This window comes from Nymphaea colorata, chromosome 9 (assembly GCF_008831285.2).
Source record: "Nymphaea colorata isolate Beijing-Zhang1983 chromosome 9, ASM883128v2, whole genome shotgun sequence".
Classification (NCBI taxonomy): domain Eukaryota; kingdom Viridiplantae; phylum Streptophyta; class Magnoliopsida; order Nymphaeales; family Nymphaeaceae; genus Nymphaea; species Nymphaea colorata.
Window position 1 is genome coordinate 12,842,047 of NC_045146.1, and position 21,000 is coordinate 12,863,046.

At 38.0% G+C, this 21,000-nt stretch overlaps 2 protein-coding genes across 4 annotated transcripts; both read right to left on the minus strand.

Moving 5' to 3' along the window:
* Positions 1-1,943: 1,943 nt before the first annotated feature.
* LOC116260777 (probable flavin-containing monooxygenase 1) lies at positions 1,944-7,658 on the minus strand. The gene is made up of 5 exons (XM_031639256.2): positions 6,901-7,658; positions 6,577-6,814; positions 4,957-5,070; positions 2,832-3,072; positions 1,944-2,580 (listed from the first exon to the last, which is right to left on the minus strand). Exons 1-5 carry the CDS (start codon positions 7,390-7,392, stop codon positions 2,412-2,414), a joined length of 1,254 nt encoding a protein of 417 aa, XP_031495116.1. The 5' UTR covers positions 7,393-7,658; the 3' UTR covers positions 1,944-2,411.
* Positions 7,659-12,773: 5,115 nt separating this feature from the next.
* LOC116261485 (uncharacterized) lies at positions 12,774-19,168 on the minus strand. 3 transcript variants are annotated; one of them, XM_031640264.2, is made up of 5 exons: positions 18,833-19,168; positions 16,938-17,802; positions 16,016-16,182; positions 14,896-15,050; positions 12,774-13,030 (listed from the first exon to the last, which is right to left on the minus strand). In XM_031640264.2, exons 1-5 carry the CDS (start codon positions 19,042-19,044, stop codon positions 13,014-13,016), a joined length of 1,416 nt encoding a protein of 471 aa, XP_031496124.1. In that variant the 5' UTR covers positions 19,045-19,168; the 3' UTR covers positions 12,774-13,013. The 3 variants fall into 3 exon arrangements, with proteins under 3 accessions (XP_031496124.1, XP_031496122.1, XP_031496123.1); XM_031640262.2 differs by having other exon boundaries at positions 13,017-13,138; XM_031640263.2 differs by lacking the exon at positions 12,774-13,030 and having other exon boundaries at positions 14,726-15,050.
* Between the last annotated feature and the right edge of the window lie 1,832 nt (positions 19,169-21,000).

The window sequence follows — 21,000 nt, forward strand, 5'->3', positions numbered from 1 at the left end:
ATCTTCAACCGATTGGTTCAGATGAAGGAACAATTCTTGGCTACTTATTTATTCAAGTTACAGACTTCAATGTTAGAAATATATCTTCTACCGATTGACATTAATTGTATAAATAAATGACAAACATTTTATCTATTCAAAAAATCTTAACAGAAGATTTAAATTTGACTTTTCTCGTTGGTTGTGCACTCTAGCTCTCCCCGAAAACGAATAAAAAAAATAAAGTAGGTCTTCACTTGCAAAAATGAAAGTGGTTGGAGGATCTTAAAATTATTAACTGTTGATGCAGGCGAAAATCATAAAATCATGTGAAATTTAATGATTTTTTGATCTCCAACTTAAGCTCAAAAAGTTGGAAACTCGCGGAAGATGGGTAGAAAGAGACTTAAACGTCAATTAGCTTGTTAAAATGAGACAATATGTGTTTCGGCCTAAAGGGGCTGCACCTACACCGACTGAGGAAAAAAAAGCATTTGCCTTGCTTTCTAGTTTTAAATCAGTCTTCATACATGTTTTTATTCAAGACGTCATATTAAGAAATAAATCTACGACAGATTGACATTAGTCATAAAAATAAGATAATAATATAGTCTACCAAGAAGATTATAAAAGAAAAGTCTGCATTGATTGTTTCCCTTGTCGGAAATTCTTACACACGAAGGCGCACAAGCGCAATAACCTTAGGTGTTCCACAATATTTTATTGCATAGGTATGGGCCCCTTCATGGAAATGATGCAAGGCTAATACCGAGGACCATTAGAACAGCTGATATGGAGCTTGGGTAGCCTAAAATCGACGCCTGTAATAGATTGACCGGATGATTTACACAAAACTCTGTTTTTTTTATCCATTCTAAATGATAAGTAGTTAATTTTTCATGTGCGCAGAAGCGGCATTAGCTATCCACATATCAAAGGAAAATTTGCTCAATGGTGATCATTTATTTTTAATGCAGTGATGTTTATTGATCGCAGATACTCGAAACAGTGTAATAGTTGAGTTTGAGAAAGAAGACCATAATAATATTTTTATTTTCTCGAAAGAACTGTCATAAATATTTAAATTTTCAACGATGTATCTAAACATAGGCACCAAGAGACAGCTTGGTGCAAGCTTTTAAAATTCACTGATGCAAATATCTCAACAAAAATCTGTTTGCACTCAAGTTGGTTTTGCATCAATGATGGTATACGGTTAGGTTTATCTTGAATAATGGACGAATTCCAACTACCAACACTTATACGGACAAAACCAAGAATACGAAAAACTCAATGGCATGATCTAAGGTCTTCATTTTGACATCCTGTGAGAAAATCCCTTTGTTAGGAATATGTTTCACTAAAACAGAAGGATCATCAGAGTCGGTGTTCCTTATTGTCACAGCAGATCAGAAACAAACTTTCACCAACAGCAATTTAGCGGTACGACGATAGCAATTGTTGCCTTTCATGGTATCCGAAGGTTGAAAAATGTTGGCTTTCACAGAACCTATTGATAATAAAATTCACCTTATCTAATGCAGACTTTGCATTAGACATTATCTTTCTTCAATAACGCCCATTTTTGCTCCTCAACACAGTCTGCCACGAAGCAGATTTTACTAAGTTCTTATCTCCGATTGCAGTTTATGTCAATAAATCTTCTAAGGTACTTATGCTAGTGATGGAGCCCGTGACATTTGAATGATGCCACAGTCGCTTGTCATTAACACGATTGCTGGATCAAAATTCATGGAATTATTGGATCAAGCCTGAAAAAGTTGCAGTATAACAAGATCAGTAGTTCTTTAGTGGAAAGCGCCCTTCACGGCTTCACCTCCTCCTATCTTGCGTAACACACGAGAACAATGGATTCAAAAATTGTGTCATGTTTTAGAGCACTCCGCAGCCCAGACAACAGCTCAAAAAAAGGAAAACAGAACAGGAGAACGTGGCCTTCTGAATGTACCAAAGAAAAACGTTCCTTCAAATAGAAGTGGTATTTCCTTTTTACATGAAAGTTTTCTTATACTTCACAGCCAAATGAATGAACCATTGATAATTACAGAGTAACTTCAAAATCCAGCCTTCTTCTCTGAATAATACCCCAGTGAACCACAAGGCCCTCTCCAAACAGCACACAAGTGAAAAGCTTCCTACTCAATTATTTATGTTCCATCAACTACTTAAAGCACCAAAGAAGGTACTTGAGTCGTTCAAGAAAACATTTCTTTGACAAGCATCAACTGTATAATGAAAGTGCTTGTCAAGTGCATGTTCATTCTCGTTTTTTTGAAAAATAAGCATGCTTAAACATAAACATGGCAAATTGGAAGATGGTTGTTCTAGTCACTGTAGTTGCAGTCCTGCCTTCGTAGTAATACAGTCACTAGACCATGGATTTGTTTGGACAAAAGAATTTCTTCCACAGGCTATTCACATCCGCTATCATCTTCCATCTCTTTTACTGTGGGTAGCCTGAAACCTCCTTCGAAGAATTCAACCAGCCATTTCACTCTCGTTTCTGAGCCGTTTATACTGAAAACACCATCTGAAGTTGCCATTATTGCCATTTGAGGAATTCGTGGATGGATGCAATTCCTGTAGTGCAAGAACTAACAGTCAGCAAAAATCTGTTTAAAAGCATCCTTTTCCAGTCAATTTTGCATAGAAAAGGAAAAGTGAAGAGCCACCTTTGCCAAAATATTGGTGAGAAAAATTCTTTTGAAAGAAACTCAAGAAACATCAAATTCGTTTGCAACAAAGCTCAAGGAATGTGTCTAATTTGTGAACTCTTGAGTGCAAGTGCAATAGGATGTGCAATTGTCGTAGTTGGCAAACAAGAACCATACCTGTACAGTGGGGCTTCCCCAGAAGATGAGCTCAAAATGAGCTTCTGAATAGCTGGGGACTTGAACAGGCTCATGAGCCTGTGATCACCATTACATCCTGTTGCAATGATTACAATATCTGCATTCACCTGTGAATCTTCAGACCCTAATGTCAAACCTGCCTCACAAAATAGCCATTCTGTAGATTGCTCAAGGATGATGCTTCCTTCTTCAACTCTTTTGTGGAAGTCATCGGGTAGAGCTGCGTCAACAGATGAAAAACCTTCATTAGTGAGGCTGTTTCTGTGTGTTTGCCATGAAGTGGCTATATGTTTCTTGGAGATATAACTAAGTTAAAACAACAACAAAAGAAGCTCTACAGAAGAGATTAGAAACTAATAATGTTCCAAGACCCTAAAATTACATTGGGGATAGACTCATTTAGGAAGTCGATTATGAAGACTCATCCATTCGATAGTGGAACGAAAAAAGATTTGTGTATCATCAAAAAGGACAAACAATCATGAAACTCAAGAAGCTTATTTGACAAATTTGCCTTTGTTTCTCATCAAAAAATTTCTTTCCTTTAATGCTAAACACACGAATCTACATGTGATAAACTTGCGTTTGTTTTTTAGCATGACAGTTGTTGCCTTCAATGCCAAGGACGTGAATGCAAAATGCTCTTTACGGCAGTAGCTCCTAGGAGAAGGTAACAGTTTGTCAAAGCTGAAATTACTTAAAATGCCAAAACCTTCTGCCAAATTTTCTTTCCACCATGAGGGCAGTTCAATTAGTCAGAGATAGTGATGGTCCAGGCGACTTGAAGATAACATGGACTTTGTTTTGCAAATTCATGAATTAAAACAGGGTGCTCTGCTAAATCATGGTGTAAAAATGTTTCAGCACCCTACCGCTCATGCATCTCATTAACTATCCTCAATGCAGACAGTGAGGTTTATCAGAAAGGAGCTAATGGCCATAGTTTATGGCCTTGTGGCCTTTGATCACAGATCTGGATTCCCTCACACCTTATTTTTATCTGCAAATTGAACAACTCATACTTGATAATTATCTTAATTGAAAGTTTGAAACTGACGCCAAGCAGATGGATTTGTCATAATAAATCTTATATAAATTGATCCTAGGCTCAGAAAGCATGCTTTTTCTTTTGGAAGTTTATAGCAATGCATTTTTGCACCACTAGCAGATAGTATATGCGGTTCTGATTCTAGTGATCCCAACACCAATATTGATAAAAGGTATCGTGAAGAACCAATTGTCGTGCAGTCTGACATAACCAAAAAAACATGTATTGGGTTTTCGAGAGGATAGTTATTAGAGAAGAAGAGGATAGGGATGCCGGAAATTTTTTTCCTTTCCCATTACCATGATATTCTTGGGCATGTTAGCGTATCTTTTTACCAATCCTGTCAGTTAAATGCTATCTGTTCCACGAGGCCTTTAAAGGTGCTTTTAGAAACCAACAGATTGAATAAATTGAACGATGCTATGGCCAGGTTACTCTGAAATAGTATCAATAGTGCAGCCTCTCTGCTAATTTGGACTTGACGTGATTCACTCCAGATATAAGCTTTTACAGTGAATGTAATGAAGAGCTGGCTTGAAAAGACATCAGCATCTATCACCGTTAGGTTGCTTAATAAACATGTGATAAAGAACCTCATCCAAGAAGATATCATAGCCTCAACAATCTTAGGTTGCTCAAGAGGCAAGTCTAAAAAGTGGCAGCAGAAAAGAAAGGAAAACATCACCCACTTTTTGCGAGGTTCTTCAAATGCAACTTACAAAAGCTTGGTTAATAAGGCGTTTTCTGTAAAGTATTCTATTTAAAACTTCACAATCTACAAACCTATAGAAGAAACAAGGGAAGGGAATTTTCTTTCCAGTTCTTTTTTCAGAACAGTAAACACAATAAGCTTCTCAGACAAACACATTAAACTGCGATTGTTAGATGTGGTTTACCATGATTAGAAACAAACAAATTCATGAAATTAAAAATCATCTACATCCATTATGCTGAAAGGTGGACCCGAGACTAGGCATATTAAAATATCACTTGCATTCATCAAAGGAAAAGATTGTCATGGGATATATAGATAAGGATCACGAGAAATCAGCATACCAAAGGGTAACTTTGAGATGATTGTGCCATTTGAACGACCAGCAGCATTGGGAATAGCATCATTGCTGTTCTTGTTGGGGCTCGTGATGACCATAGTACATGGGCTCTCCAATCCTATTTAAAAAAGAAAGTAGGAAAAAACAGCCCACTTTTTAGTTTAGATTTCAGTAGAAAAGAATATTTAGACAATTAAACAATTGTGCAGGTACCACGTCATCCAAAATTAAAATAGAAAAATGGAACAGGTCGTTGACATGGAGCCAGGATGGACCGTACCTTTACATGCCAGTCTGGGCCATCCTTTTTAAGTATTTTCCTTCCTCTTGTTTTAATTGGAAAGTAGGTAGCCCACGGGACAGTCCAAAACAGCATCCATCATTTTACTAACAGTGGAACCTTTTCGACTAAATGGCCTCATCAGACCATGAATAATTCAAAAGATCTATGACAATTTACAGCACACTTTGAAGAGCTGAAACTAGGCCATCAAGTGCTTGAAACGCCACCAAGGCCATTTATGTTTCTACCCATCAACAACGATCTGCAGTGCTTGTCAGGGGCATCTACCTGGTCCTTATAACAAGATGTGTAGAACCCCCGGTTGATTCCATATCCGGAAAAAATAAAATGTGATGCTTCTTTCTCACGTCCAAAAGGACCTAAACTTTATAAGACAGAGGCGGAAAGTTTGTTTCCCACAATAAAAAGTGAAAAAGAAAGAGGAGTTTTTACTTTTCGTTGAAAGCTTATAATCTTCCATTTTCTTATCTAAAACATGATTCACCTTTATGAGAAAATTAAAATGCATTTTCAGTAACATAGTTTTATGCTCTTTCCACTTGCCTGTATTGCTATCTTTCGTGCTTAGTAAAAAAAAAATCACAATGTGAAATCCTCATCTTCTTCTTTTTACCCGTTCACCAGGTTTTAGTAATCATGCCTCTTATTATGCTCTACACTCAGAGTAGTGTTTCAGGTCCCCTTCACATGAAAAATTGCCTCTTCGTGTGAAAAGCCACTGCTCCCTCTTTTACTGAAACAAAGGCTGCAGAGGAGAAAGAAACTCTGTCCTCATCTTTTGAATGAGCTGATATATCAATTTAAAAGAAAAAAAATGAATCACCCTTCCTCCTGGGGAAGTTTTCTCTTCTTAGTTGATATGCAAGAAAAGATGATTTCTCAGCTCCTCATTTTCATTTCTCTTAGTCACTCCCTGTCCATTTCCGATTCTCATGAAAAAAGGAACTTGGTGAGCTCTCCACATTTGAAGCAGTAGACCACATATAATTCTTCTCTCAACAGGGCCCTTGAATGGAAAGGAGATCTAGGTATCCAAGAAAGCAACACCACTCCCCAATGATGCAAATACAATTTTTGCAATTTCCCTCACTTCAGAACTCAAACTAACTGCTTGTTTCTTGAAACGTCTCACATTCTATGCAAAGATTCCTTTCCATTATTCTTTCCCTCGACTTCAGAAACCAACACCAACCCTTTGAAACACATCTAGTTCATTGTAAAAGGTCCATTTTCTTGTTCTCCAAAACAGACACACACACCAGAGGGAGAGGAAGAGAGAGAGAGAGAGAGAGAGAGAGAGAGAGAGAGAGAGAGAGTTACCATTTTCTCTAGCGCATTGGGTAGCTATATCGAAGGCGCTTTTGTGAGTTCCAACTATAACCACCTTTTTCCCTTCTATGAGTTCCACTGCGTCGAGCTCATCCATCATTAGGTACTCCTTGGCGTGCATCACCTTCCCCTTGAATACCTCTGGCCCCTTGTCTGATGGGAGTGCCGGCATCTTCGGGGCGCTGTTGAATTTCCCAATACACACCACCACAAACTCAACTTCATACACCTGCTCAAGACCAACTTCATCATCACAATAAGAACTCACAGTACAGAAGACAAAGACAGAGAGACAAGAGAACGGGGGTTTTATACATGAGTCGTTTCGTGTTCGGTGTCTTGAACGGTGATCTTCCACGCTCCCTCCGAGCTGAATGCATGGCCGGTGTTGGCCCAGAGACTCCAAGAGAGGATCTCTTCATCGGTAGCTCCCAAATATTCGAGGCTCAGCACCTTGGAGTTGAACCTGATGCAGTCGATGAGGTTGAAGTGGCGGGCGTAGGACTCGATGTAGCGATGCACCTTGCTGCGGTTGGGGTACTCCTCGTTGGATTTGGGAGGCCAGGGGAAGTCCGAGAACTGGTAGGCTGGCCTCGGTGGGGTGCTCTGGGGCATGAACGCAGCCGGATCTGATGATGGTGGTGGTGCTACCGGCGACGGTGGTGTTGGTGGTGCGGGGCTGGTCCAGACGCCTCCTATACTGCTCTGGAACTCGAAAACGATGGGTTCATACCCTCTCTGTAACATGTACTTGCAGGAGAGCAGGCCGCTGATGCCTGCGCCTATGATGCCGACTCGCTTCCCCATTTCCGCTCCCCCTGTCTCTCTTCCTCTCTCAATCGCAAATTCACAACGTTCTTGGTGGCTTTGTACAACTTGGTATCGTCCGCCGGCTGTTTCTTGATTGGAAGGACGATTCTTGATTGGAGAAAGGAAACGATGACTCAGAAAGATGGTAAAAGGACAAGTGGGTCTTGAGATCGAGACAGTCTGTTATCTCGTTGTTGGTGGGAGAGGCGAACCGGAAAAGAAATCGAAGGATTTGAACTGGTTGGGCTTGGCAAACGCGTCTTCTCCAGGTGTGGTTGCATTCATCATATATGTCAACGGAGGAAGGCGGACTCTCTTGGGTTCACGTGTTGACTGTGGAACTTGGGAATTGGGAATTTGATTCTTCGTTTGGTGTTCGCTACGACCTTTCCAGTGAATTCTCGTAGGAAACTTTAGTTTTAAGGCCCTGCCTGTTTGGAGAATTGACGTCGCCTTATTTGGTTGAAAATGTAAAGCATACTCATGGTGAGGAACCTTCCTAGAGCGAAATAAACGGTCACAGATCCAGCTTTTACCGAGTTTGATTTATTCCAATTTGCAATCGGACTTGTTGCTTAAGGATTCGGATTTGAACTTTATTTTTTAACTGAACTCAAACTCAGATCTCACTAACATAGAGGGGTGTTCGAGTGGCTGATGGAATAAAATACTCCTATTGCTCACCTAGACAGTGTTGTCCTAAAATCCCTCCATAGTTGTTTCCTACTTACTTCCGAAAAATAAGTTTGTGGTTGCCTCAATCACAAGGAATTCACTCCGCAATTACCTCTCTAACAGTGCAAAACTTTTAACGGAAAAGCGCTTATACTTTGAGAAAAGTCACATGGACACATGCTTGTTCGTTCTTTCCGAAAGAGAACAGAGAAAAAACAAGGGCGTGCATGAACAATTTATCCTCAGCTTGTTTACTGCACGGCTCCAATTCACGGACAAAACTACAAGCAAATGGGTCTCATAATATATGATCAAATTGAATAAGAACAGTTCTTTTCCACGCGTTTGTTGGAAAAGAAATCATGTTCATACATTTGTCAGATGATATTCAGAACAAGATGGTAGCAGTACAAGTAGATCAAAAAGGAAAATTGTTCTTATCCTCTCGTTTCTCTTTAGAGGTGTCATTGCGCTAACCAACGGAAACAGCAGTATGGCCTACTTAATGAAGAAAAACAAGCGTCGCAAACAACAGGAGTTATGTATTGGTGTCACGAGAGATTCATTTGGTTCAACGAAACAGGGACCTTACGTCAGTCTATGATTACAACCATGTCAAATGGTCTGATTCAAGATCAAAGAAGGATGTCGGATATTACATGGATCTTAAAATCTGAGAATCAATGATAAAAACTAAGGCAATCAATACCTCTTTAATGCATGTATAAACAATTTAATATTTTCTCAAAGAATTGATGTGGGCGGAGTTTATGCTGCTATATGCTGCAGATGATTTAAAAATTAATGTCACTAAAAAAACGGCTTTCATATGATTGTTTATGATGTAGCAGCCATGTTTTTAGCAACAATCAATGGTACTTTTAATGCCAGATTTTTTTTTAAATTTTTAACCATCCAACATAAGGCAGCACAGGATTCTTGTTGGTGTGAGTACCAAGATAGATAAATTCATTCTACTGTAGATAAAACAGCTTCCCTACCACATGATCAACAACTTGAATCTCTTGTTAAGTCATTAACCTTGGTGAGAGGTTCTTGGAATAACTATCCTCATAACACATCCAAAAAACACCAAAATACATGAGGTGATTGTGGATATTATTTCTAGATCTAACAATCAAACGCTAAATATAGCTATATCATGTTTCTTTCGTTGAAACTACAACATGGCGTTCTTGAAATTCTTTTTTTATAAACATATTTTTTAAAAACATAATGTTCTTCTTACCAAACACTCTTTAAAGTTCACCGACTTTGGGCTTCTGCAAAGAGCAATACCAATAAAAATTGAACCTCGTTTGTACAAGAGAGAGACAAGAACCATCCGACTAGATCAACATGCCATTAGGTCTTCTTCAAAAGAATATGTTGAGCCCAAAATTTGTCAAGGAAATGTTGAATTCTCCCACGAATCCTGCGCTCACAAACGTTGAACATGACAAACGACCACTGAATGCACCTGCTATGGCCCCATCTGAATCACCAATGAAATGGCCAGTTAGGCTTATATCCTTTTCCCCTGTCTTAGCCTACCAAACTTGAAAATGAAATTTATCCACCTACAAGGGACCCTTCCTTTTCACGTATGGACACAACAGATATGATTAATTATATACATGAATTATTTGATTTTCAAAGTTGGCAGGCCACCATAGTTAAGAAAGATGCATAAACTAGCATTATTAATGTTAATGAAACATTCCTCCCTTGTTTCATTTGTCTTTCTTCCAGGAAGCAGCCATATGGCGACTTAACTTTTGCTGGAAAATTTCCATGTGGGCGATCGACCACACTTCTGTGATTTGGAAAGGGCGAAGAGGCCATACTTTCAGTCAAAGCCATTTATTGAAAGAGATGCACAGTTTCTTGTGATTTTTACCACTTGCAGTTACCTTTACGAGCATTGATTTTGTGCTTTAATTTGTTGAACCGCACCATCTACGTTGAAATGGTAGGAGAAGATCAACCAACACAAATGGCTATTTAAGAAACCGCAATTAAAGTTTCACCAACAATCAAGAGGAGACCTGAATAATTGTTAAGAAACACCGAAAATTTTAGTTGGTGTGTTGAAATATATTTATGCTAGATTATAACCTACACCCATATTCAATTCGATGCAGGTTAATGAGTTAAAATGATTCAAAATGCCCTTAGATTGGGTTCTCGTTTGTCTTTCTCTCTTTCAAATTTCTCAAATTCTTCAATCATGTGAACATTCACATCTTTTTCTTCATCCATCAAGAGAAAGCAAAAGACGTCAGAGATTCATCTCATTTTCTCTCTCTTACACCACGACAAAAGCCTTAGTCATTATCCTTCATGAACAAACATTATTCTTTTCTGCCATGATGGAGGATAACATCAGATCTCTTTATTAAACATGAAAAGAACCTGGGGAGATTTTAAATAATATCTAGGCCACATGTGCATCTATTATCGAGAAACAAGCATCTGTGCTTCTTAAGAATTCCGATATTACTTATGAGCATGGTCTTGAGGTCCGCATTAAGGACCTCTTTGTGGTCTATGGTCAATATGACAGAAAAGGGTGATTTTGAATTAAGGCAACCAATCACAATGCTCAATCTCCACGTCTCAAGTTTGATTGTGTTAGGAGCCAAATAGCTTTGAAGCACATAAAGAGCCTTTACTACCATCTCCTACCACAACATAAAAGGAATTCCCCTTTGTCAGCTATTTTCAAATAGCTGCCCAATGTTTTCAATTATTTTCTTTTGGCTTTGTGTTTTTTAAAATTTGTATTGGAAAGAATATAATTCTGTTCTCTTGAATTCGGAATTTTGTGTTATATGATCAAATAGTTATTTTCGATTTTTCGTGACGTTCTCTAAATTAACGGTAGGTGGATGCACTTTTAAAATGCGAATTAAAATCTTGTCATTCTTTTGCAGTTTTTCTAAATGGCACTGGTCCGGGCATTTTTTAGAATGCCATCTGTAATGTTTGTGCTTTTTCTTGGGTCAAAAGATGTTAGTTACATGTTTTTTAGGGAGTTTCCCAGAAGCCTTAACTCTTAAGTAATGGTTCAAGTAAATAGAAAGTTAGAAACATCAAACACGTCTCTCTCTCTCTCTCTCTCTCTCTCTCTCTCTCTCTCTACAGATGGCTTTACAGTTGTCGACCTGATGTGTCATTTGACTCATTTTAATAGCAGAAGTTGTTGCCAAAGGAAGTGATTTCCATATCGGACAAAACTTTACTAAGATCATCTAGGAATATTATTTTATATAGGTTGGTAACTTTTATTAGTGCTACAGAAAAATGCATAATTTTTATGTATATACAGTCTCATTTAAAGAGGACATGACTTAAGCTAATGAAAACGAATTCTACAAAGATTTGACAAATTCCGTTTTCGCCATATCAGCTCCTTTCTATTGCAGAGAGCTTCTTTAAGGTATCTCCAAATTCTTCATACTGCTACGTTTAGCTATTTCATCTTGGGATTGGGTGGTATGATTGGATAATATAATATATTTATGTGAGCATATAGGTAAGCCTATCCGATAAGAACAAGCAGGATTGCCCCTTTGAACTTCCACGTATTCTAGCCATGTTCCTATATGATAAACGTATATAACCTTTACATCCTTAACTTTGGATGATTTCCAGTCATCCACTTTATTTTCTCCAGTATGCTCAGTCTACTCAGATGGGCTGCCCAACTGCTGTATATAAAATTGCCTTTGTTTTTTAAACCAGAGAGAGAGAGAGAGATGGCCGATTGGCCTATCACTTTAAAATTCACTACCACCATGCATGTTTAAATGGAATAGGTAATAATGGTGGAGATGGTATGCCATATATATAATATATATAGGATTATAAATGAGGGGATAAGGAGAAGGTGGTGACAGAGTCACCCTTTTTCCTTTTGGACTCGAAAACTAAAGCACTTACTCTTCTTTTTCTTTTGGCAAGATCAACCAATTTATTTTATGTTTTTTTACAAATCAGTCCCTTGCTTTCAGAGCCACAGTGCAAAATGATCCCTGCATGCCTTAAATGTTTTCGCAACACGTCCCTTTCGTTTTAGAAACCACTGTGAAACAGTTCATTAGGTTGATAGCCTTCTACAATGATAGACTGTGGGAAACACATTACAGGACGATGTTGTCTTCACAAAGTACCATTTTAAGGAGATCTGTTTCAAGCCAAAGTTTTGATGTTTCACTTCACAACACTTAAATAATATGATTTCTGCATTAAAAAAGCGTGTTCTATACCAACTCCTACGCCTATAAACATGGAGTTTGCCTTCATATTGTTTGTTTTGTGAAGCACAACTTCAAAATATGCGGTTTCAACTAAGGCGTCCAGAGCAACAGGGTTATAAAATCTTTCGAGACATAAACTTACATAAATACTGATAAGTTTTAACAGGACTTTCATGCATTACTGGTGCAAATGATGAGCACTAATTTGCACAACTACATGGGAGACTAGGAGAGGAACTATTTGGCAATCTGGTCCATAAGTCGGGTAATCTTAAAACAAGTGGTACCTTTGAAGCACAATCTTCCAACAGCTGACATAATAAATACAATGTCTTACAACTTTATTTAAATACTCTCTCCCTCTCTCTCTCTCTCTCTCTCTCAAGTTATTAGCCAAAAAACTATTAACGATCTGAAAATATCTGCACCAAATTTGATGCTCATTTTATCTGTCCTGAGAAAGAAAAGCATGATCGTTTGTGGCTTACCTACCAAGAGATTACGCCCAGTTGGTCGATTCTTGGATGGTACCTAAACATTAAAAATATCAACAGGAATCATATTCTCTTTCCTCCTCTGTCCTGGTAGGCCAGAGAAGGATTTGGATGGTTTTGTTAAACAAACTTATTCCAGTGTAAAGACATCCGAATCCAATGCGGGCTTGCGGAGAGGGCACCAGTATTATGTCCTGTCGCATCCTTGACGAGAACCACCAGTTTACAATATAATAATGTCAGCACCAGTTTAGAATAGAATAGTATCACCAGCAGCATTTTTCGAGGCACACATGAAGACCCAAGGGCAGCCTAAAAAGGTGACATCACCTTTTAACAACACGAATATCTAAAACAACTCACTCAGCAGCTTTAACAGAATCAAAGAGAACTTAAGTACGCAGTTTTTGCTAACATAAAGCATAACAAAAAGGGGTCCCCACCAACACATTTCAAATACATATTGAACAGATAACTTGACTAGGGAGTAGGGAGGTGGTTAAAAGATCACATTTCGTACACATATTTGAACAGATAAACCTAACTAGGGAGGCAGTCGAATGCTTTTGTCTTACTCAATGTAGCGGCACGCAGGCTTCACGACATACGAACAAATTCATTTTACAACCAAAACCAAAGGACACACCGCAGCTAGAGAGAAGCCTATGCCAATAGAAAGCTGATCATAAGCTTCAACATCAGTGGCGAGAGCCCCACCCGCAATTGTCCCCTGAAAATTGTAGGGGTTTAATCCCCTAGAGACTTTTTCATTTTTGAAAATACCAACCGAATTCCAGCTATGCCACAGGCACACAAACAGAGTCTGCGTTAGCTCAACTGAAAATAATTACCATGCATCAAGCCATAGGTTCCTAATAGCTCCAGGTTCAAGAAGTGATGTCACCGTAATAGCAGCAAATCCAAAACACACAGAAAACTATGTATATGGTATGGAAAATGTAAGGTTAGCTGTCGAACAGCTAACAATCTTCTTTCTAGATCACCAGAAATAGCATCCCGTAAGTAGTTTGGACAGGATAGATTACGGTGGGCACAGATTGTAGTCTGCCCAGATGAAGCAATACCAGACATGCAGATTCTACTGGATCTTTAGAGTGACGACCCAGTGAAAAGTGAGCTTTGGAGATTGAGATCTAAATTTATCCATTTTCATTACCCATGACCAGCTTTTTCCCGTTGGAAAACTTTACATATTTCTAGCTTCTGAGATTCTGAAACAAGAAAGACATCATCATCTCTCAGTGTTGTTTCTAGCTGATGGTTTGAGAACTGAATTTGGAGGACGAACTGATACTAAGAAGCATTCTAGTGAGGACACTAAAACATGGAGGCACAGCTTGGGAATTCTGTGGCGCAGTTGAATAACAAAACATATCAGACTCGAAGATCCCAAAGGAACATCCTCTATGGCGATCACAAACCAATTTAGGACCTTCCCAACATGGTTTCAGCTTTTGATCTCCCCACCTTAGGGACCGAATTTTGAGCCCCCCTGGGCACCTCCCTCTATAGACCAACAATAAGAGTCTTCTTAGAACATCCTTACGGCTGAATTCATTTAGACTAGCATCAAGCAACAGAGATCCACCTTCTCTTTTACAAATTTGAGGCTGAGTACCACCTAATCTTAGAGGTGCCAGTAAATCAAGGCAAATCAACTAAGCAGAGGGAAACCTGTGTTACACAGGAAATTGATGGTGCTACGATGAATGGCAACTACAATAATGCTAAGTTTGATTGGCAATAAGTATACCTAGAAATATTTAACCTGCATAATCATGCTCTAATCATCATGAGTTAACATGGTTCAGTTCCCAAATGCTGCATCCAGACACTCACTACAAACAGCTTCAAAAAATTGCCCTCAACAGAAAGGAGTAAGACAAATGGAACTTGGTTTTTGAATAGCGTTACTTTGGATCCCATTACAAGAACTCCTGTTTAGTGATACAATCATTGGATACACTAAATTATGGTGATCAAATCATCAGTACATTAATCACCAACCAGTGCACATGGTCGATGCTCAAAGGTCAATAAGGACATACCAGTTTGAGATATGGCTCTCACGAATGCCATATTTGCTGTCAATGTTGGAGCATGCCAGTAGTCACCCGTACCAAATATAATCTTATTCTTTAAAGACAGCTTCCGAGTAGTTGGTAGGCCTATTATTCGAGCAGAAGGATTGTCCGGTACAACTCTGTGAATGTGTCATTCATAAGAAGCATATTTCTTACCAGATTCTGTTAGAGAAAAAATTATCCAACGGCAAGATGCTTAAAATGAAGAGTGAGAAACAAAATACCTAGAAGAGAACAAGCCAACAAAGACAACTATGCATTTAAGAGGCATCAACATAGGGTAAGTGAAGTCAGTCACTTAAGAAAATCAATTTGTGGTGATAATGAGTCCATATGACAAGCTAATTGCTAAATCTTTCAAACAATACTTGTCCATCCAACCAAGAAATAACATAGCATGCGGGACATGAATTGTGATTGCTCAAGTTTCTTAAAAGGAAATGCAGCTCAATCTCAAAAAGACAAATTATCGACAACAGGAATCAGCTGAAAATTTCTGAATGCAAAGAAGCACGTCAATGACCACATTAAGGGATGCCTGCAGGCACAGCAATGCTCAGCCAGTTTAAACAACAACATTCTAATGGGCTGCATGAGAGCATCTAGGTAACATAACTCACAACATGGTGAAAATATGTCTTGCAATAGGTTCTCTACTGCAGAGCACATAGACATAAGCAGGCAACTGGAATGGCATACCCAAGATAATGATCAGCCAATAGAAGCCCAATATGTGATAAAGCAGAAGCAAGCATGTGTCACAATATTCAGAATGACCAATAAAAAGCAAACTGGATCAGAGATAAGATACCAAGTTGAAACTTAATCAACAGCCTCGAGCCTCCTAGCAACTTGATAAGGTAGTACAAACAAATTGCTTACTATAGCAGCAGAGATTGGATAGGATCACTAAATCCAGACTGCCCATGCTGCCATTCCTTTTCTTTGCTCCCAATTTGAATGATAGTTTACAGATAAAATTGAAGTCGGGTATGAAAAGAAAATATGGTCAAATTTGTCTGAGATCAAGAACGACAAAGAACAATTGTGTGTGTAAACACAGGTAAATAACTGAGCAACTTACAGAAGATATTTTAGCAAACAATCCGCTCTAACTTTCTCATTAGGTCCACCACACAAGGAAACTAGTGCCTTGAATTCAGAACAAACAGTTTTGCAGATTATTGGTCTCTTATGACAAACTAAAGCTCTCAGTTCCTCTATGATTGGATTTTCACATTCAGACTTCACCTGCAGAAGGAAAACACCATCTTAATCTCCTCAATACTCATATATAGATATATGCATATACATAGTGATAAAGAACCATGATAAAAACATATAATAGCTAGTTTTCCGTCACCAGATTATCAGTTGGAACAGCTTTCATTTCTTCTTCCTTGAAAAATGAAATGTGGAAAAATCTCATAAATACAGATCAACAGATCAATTATACATGATCAGAGTGGAAGTAATCCCATGATTTCCAAATATAACAAGAGTTAAAGGTATATCATTATCATCTGTGATCACAACAAGGCATTTTCTATTTGACTGCAGTTGGACCTGAGTCACATCTTACATATGCCTTCACAGCCCAAGAGGAATACATAGCCTAGACACATAAAAGGAATTGGAACATGGATCATGCTTCAAGAGTAAAAATATGCTTCGAGTACCAATTTGTTAACTGTGCCACAGGAATGCAAGAGAAACATTCCTGGTTATATATGTTGTCACACTTGTCTTGGTTTGGGTAGCTTATTCTATGGTTTTCACTTTTCACCAAGACTTGACCACTCTGTCTGCAAATAGCAGTCTGCCAAATCTGATCCATTGATAGACCACCATATCCATCTAAGAACTTATTAAAACTTGAAGGCCCTCATAATTCAAACCCAAGGTTTAGAGGTCCTACTTGCGAAGAGGGTTATATGTTCAGTTGCCTATATTAGATGGTCTCAACCACAAATGTAAACAGCATAACATCAAAAGAGATGTGTTACCTGAGTTAAAACAAAGTTGTAGTTGCTCTTAAAGCGTCTCCTCATTTCACTTTCAGATGCTTTCAGTAGCTGTTCTGTGCACCCATTGCTAGTCCCAGTCACTATTGCAACCAAAGCTGTTGTATCGAAATTTATCAGACGTTCTTCAAAAAGATTATCCAGTCTATCTAAACCTGTTGAATTAGATCTAATGGCAGATAGCAGCAGATGGAAAGGGCTATCTGACACGGCTACAACATCACCAGGTGAGTTGGTCACGTCTGCTTCAGCATTCATATAACTAAGCTGATCATCTTCCCCTTCCCCTTCATCGTCATTGTCCTTTATGTCATTTACCCTGATCTGGAATGCTAGAGCCCCTTGATGTGAACTTGAAGAATCAGCAACTAGCTCAGTGAGTGTCTGCACTTTCTGTGTTATCTTCACCCAGTCCCCCTCTAGCTCCTCAAAAATATCATCTTCAGAAACAATAAATTTGCTGCTGATATTAGTGGCCTTGAAGTTTTTCACCAACCCTTGTGAAGCAATCTCACCAAGACCCTTCGCAAAGAAAAAGATAATTGAATCTGGCCTTAAAGTTGATGCAGAATGAGCTGTTTCAAGAACTAGCTGAATGCGTGCCTTTAGCCCCTTCTGCCTATGAGAATCATGCCAGGAAACGTATTTTGGGTTCCTATCAGACACAATAATCCAAACTGGGTTCCTGTTTAGAGTACAAATTATATCAACATGAACCTTTGCTGATCCAGGATGACATTTCTTCCCCCATAAAGATAACGGAATAGGTTTGCAAACACGTGATACCCCAGCTATGCAAGGTTGCTCAAGGATACGTACAACAGACTCAACATAGCCAATGTTTGAACTGCACAAACATGTGATCGATTTATTTCACAAAAAATTATAAGAATGAATGAAAAACGAGGTTTGAGTCCTACATGCTTCATTCTGAAGTTAGACAGGTCCAGACAACAAAAGTAACTTTCCTCAAATTAGCAGGTTTGAGATCCTGTCATATTAAAAAGTAAAAACTCGAGGACACACAGACATTTTCCCCTTGTAAACTGAATAGTACTTTCAAAATTGCTCACGTCACGCCTGCTACTCACTTTTCTTTCAATAAAACAACATGTGTTGGATGCTAATTTGGTGATGGAAATTACAGATATCAATTTGGTGTGAATCATTTCATTTTGATGACAAGAACTGCCAGCTGAAAAAGAGGACACTCGAATGGTTAATACTTAATGCCTAAGTACTACTTACTTTCTAAAATACTTCACAAATGTGCATTTTTAAGCAGCAATACAGAATGCGCTGTTTCAAGAAGTTGCTGATTGAATGACTTTAGCCCCTTCTGCCTATGAAAACCATACCAGGAAACAACATTTGGGTTCCTGTTGGACACAGCAGTAATCCAAACTGTTTTCCCGTTTAAGTGCAAAATTGCAAATTATATCAACGATTCAACATGAACCGTGTTGGATCCAAAATGACATTTATTCCCACACAAGGATAATGAAACATCCCACAGTCTGATAGGCTCTCTCTGGACAAGAGAAGTAACATGGGAAGCAAAGCTTTAGTGGGCACAGTTCATTTGACGTATGTATTAGTTCTTAGTCATCAAATTCATGCACTTAATCTTCTCCAACTTGGCCGGTCGCTTCGACGGGTTCCCTACCACAACTCTGCGACCCATGAATTACCACAACTCTGCGACCCATGAATTACACCAAAAAATTTCCTAAAGAACGAATGTACTCCATGGTGACGACGATAAGAATAACAAACGAACAAACAAAAAGAAGAACATCATGTTTCACCGAAACAGCAGCAAGAGAGCGCTAATTATTTGAAAGAGAAGGTAAGGAGAAGGGCTCTCGAGGGCGCACCAGATTCGGGTAGAGAATGGTGAGAGTCGGGAGAGGAAATTGAGTTCCGTCTTGGCGGACTTGAGAAGGGTCGCCTTGCAGGACTGGGCGATTCTGGAGAGTGGCAAGCCGTTGATCTTGTGGATGACGCGCCTGCACCTCTCCTTCGCATGCTCGACCTCGCTCGCCACAGAGGCGGCGGAGCAACACCACCCGCTTCCTCCCTCCTCCATTCCCGCGCTGCTGTTTCTACTATCGATCCGCAATGCGCCCTCAGACGATCAGGGGAGGAAAAGCACGAGTATCGTTCTTGTGCGGCAAACTGTTCGAACTTGGCGGTTTCGCGATTTTTCTTAGACAACCTACCTATTGTGATCGGTTTCGGGATTTATTCTTCAAATCAACTATGGATCAAACTAATCGGATCCAACACATAAACGTAGTTGGCTCGAATTCTTGTCAGATGGGAGGGCTCAGATTCTTAATCGGTTCGATAATAAGTTTGAACTCAGATGCAATTACGCGAACCCGTTTGCTTACATATTAGACTAAATGGAGCGTCGTAATACATAAATATTAATATATATATATATATATATATATATATATATATATATATATATATATATATATTGATAGAAGTCAGGAACCGGACTCTTTCATTTTTTTGTACTAAAGAATTATTTTAAATAAAATATAAACATCTTAATATATTTATAGAAATTTTTTTAATATAAAACATGATTCAAGTGGTTTGTATGAAAAATGTGGATCTTCTTATTATTAAAATGTTGGCGTTATGGGAGTCATTCATTTTTTACTTATTATAAAAACACTATTAAAATCTAAAAAGTAATCATATTTTGCATCAACTTATTTTTAAGTTCATATCAATAAAGCTAAATTGTAAAAACAATATTTTAAACATCACAGTTAAACGATCTAGTTTTTTTGTCTTTGACCCGATGGTCTAGTTTATGTATATATATACATATCAACGGTTACCTTTGTGGCAAGATTTGTTTCTATTTTGTGTCGTTAAAAACTGTCACAAAATGTAGTTTGATGACCACAGTTGTTTTGTGTCGTTCAAAACTGTCACGAAATTTAGTTTGATGAGAACAGTTGTTTGACCACAATTTTTACCAATTGAATGTATCTTTTGTTATGCCAAAAAAAAATATAAAAACTCATATAGCTATTGAGATAACCGATATATATGATTGAATGCAGCTCAGGATAGTCAGAGAATTTATATATATATAAATATAATGTGTGTGTGTGAAAAAAAGCATAAGTATTTAATTTTTGTACTGCTGTAGAAAACAACTACTAGGCCATTAACCTTGTATTATTACTAACTCAAGCTTGGATTGGAGCGTAAAAAATTAGCCCTTTAACCAATAAAAAGCACAATGCCATCATTAGTTTGTATCATTTTCCTTAACTACATGTAATCATATCCATGCACAATTAATTAATTTAGAATAACTTATGTTATTAAATATTGAAAATGATTAGGCAGTGTCTTTTATCAGTTATTCAAAGGGAACCCAAACGTATTGATAAAGTTAGGCATGTTTTTTCATGTTATAGTCTTCGAAGGGCAAAGTTAACAACTAAAACTTCAACAGTAATATTTTGATTGTTTTGGTAACCATGTAAAACTTAAAGTGTGCCTTTTTACCATATGCAAAAGAAAGGCAATCAGGAAAATGTTTGAATAGAGGGAATTAAAGGATTGCATTATGTTGTGTTTGGGTGGGAATGAATGGAAATTGGAAAGGAAATGAGAAACCATTTTATTTTTAATGCATCCGAAAACAAATGATAAAGGAAAGACCAAAAGGGCCGTAGCATTTATACGGCCCATCAATGCATGCACCGTAATGCATTTTAAAGCATTCATTTAAAACATATAAATGGTTGAGAGAAAACCAACGAGAAAAAAGTATAAAATAATATATCATTAACATGATAATCACATTTTTCTTTTTATTTTTTCCTTAGCTATCTATCATATTAAATTAGCAGATCAGATGACTGAGTGATTCTAAAAGTGACCATTCAATTATATATATATATATATATATATATATAACTTAGAACCTTTTTGTTTGAACGAACGGGCATGAATCGACTTATTCGTTTCAATACAGCAAGTTTTGACTACAAGTGAGGATGGATGG

Bases quoted from the DNA above. Each gene is read 5' to 3' on its own strand.
- LOC116260777 (XM_031639256.2), bottom strand. From the start codon at position 7,392: ATGGGGAAGCGAGTCGGCATCATAGGCGCAGGCATCAGCGGCCTGCTC. The intron at 3,073-4,956 runs GTATGCTGATTT...CTGTTGACGCAG, and splicing joins CATCTCAAAGTTACCCTTTG to CTCTACCCGATGACTTCCAC. The intron at 2,581-2,831 runs GTATGGTTCTTG...CTTGCACTACAG, and splicing joins GGGGAAGCCCCACTGTACAG to GAATTGCATCCATCCACGAA.
- LOC116261485 (XM_031640262.2), bottom strand. From the start codon at position 19,044: ATGGAGGAGGGAGGAAGCGGGTGGTGTTGCTCCGCCGCCTCTGTGGCG. The intron at 17,803-18,832 runs GTGCGCCCTCGA...ATGTTTGTGCAG, and splicing joins CCATTCTCTACCCGAATCTG to TTCAAACATTGGCTATGTTG. The intron at 16,183-16,937 runs GTAACACATCTC...TTCCTTCTGCAG, and splicing joins ACAACTTTGTTTTAACTCAG to GTGAAGTCTGAATGTGAAAA.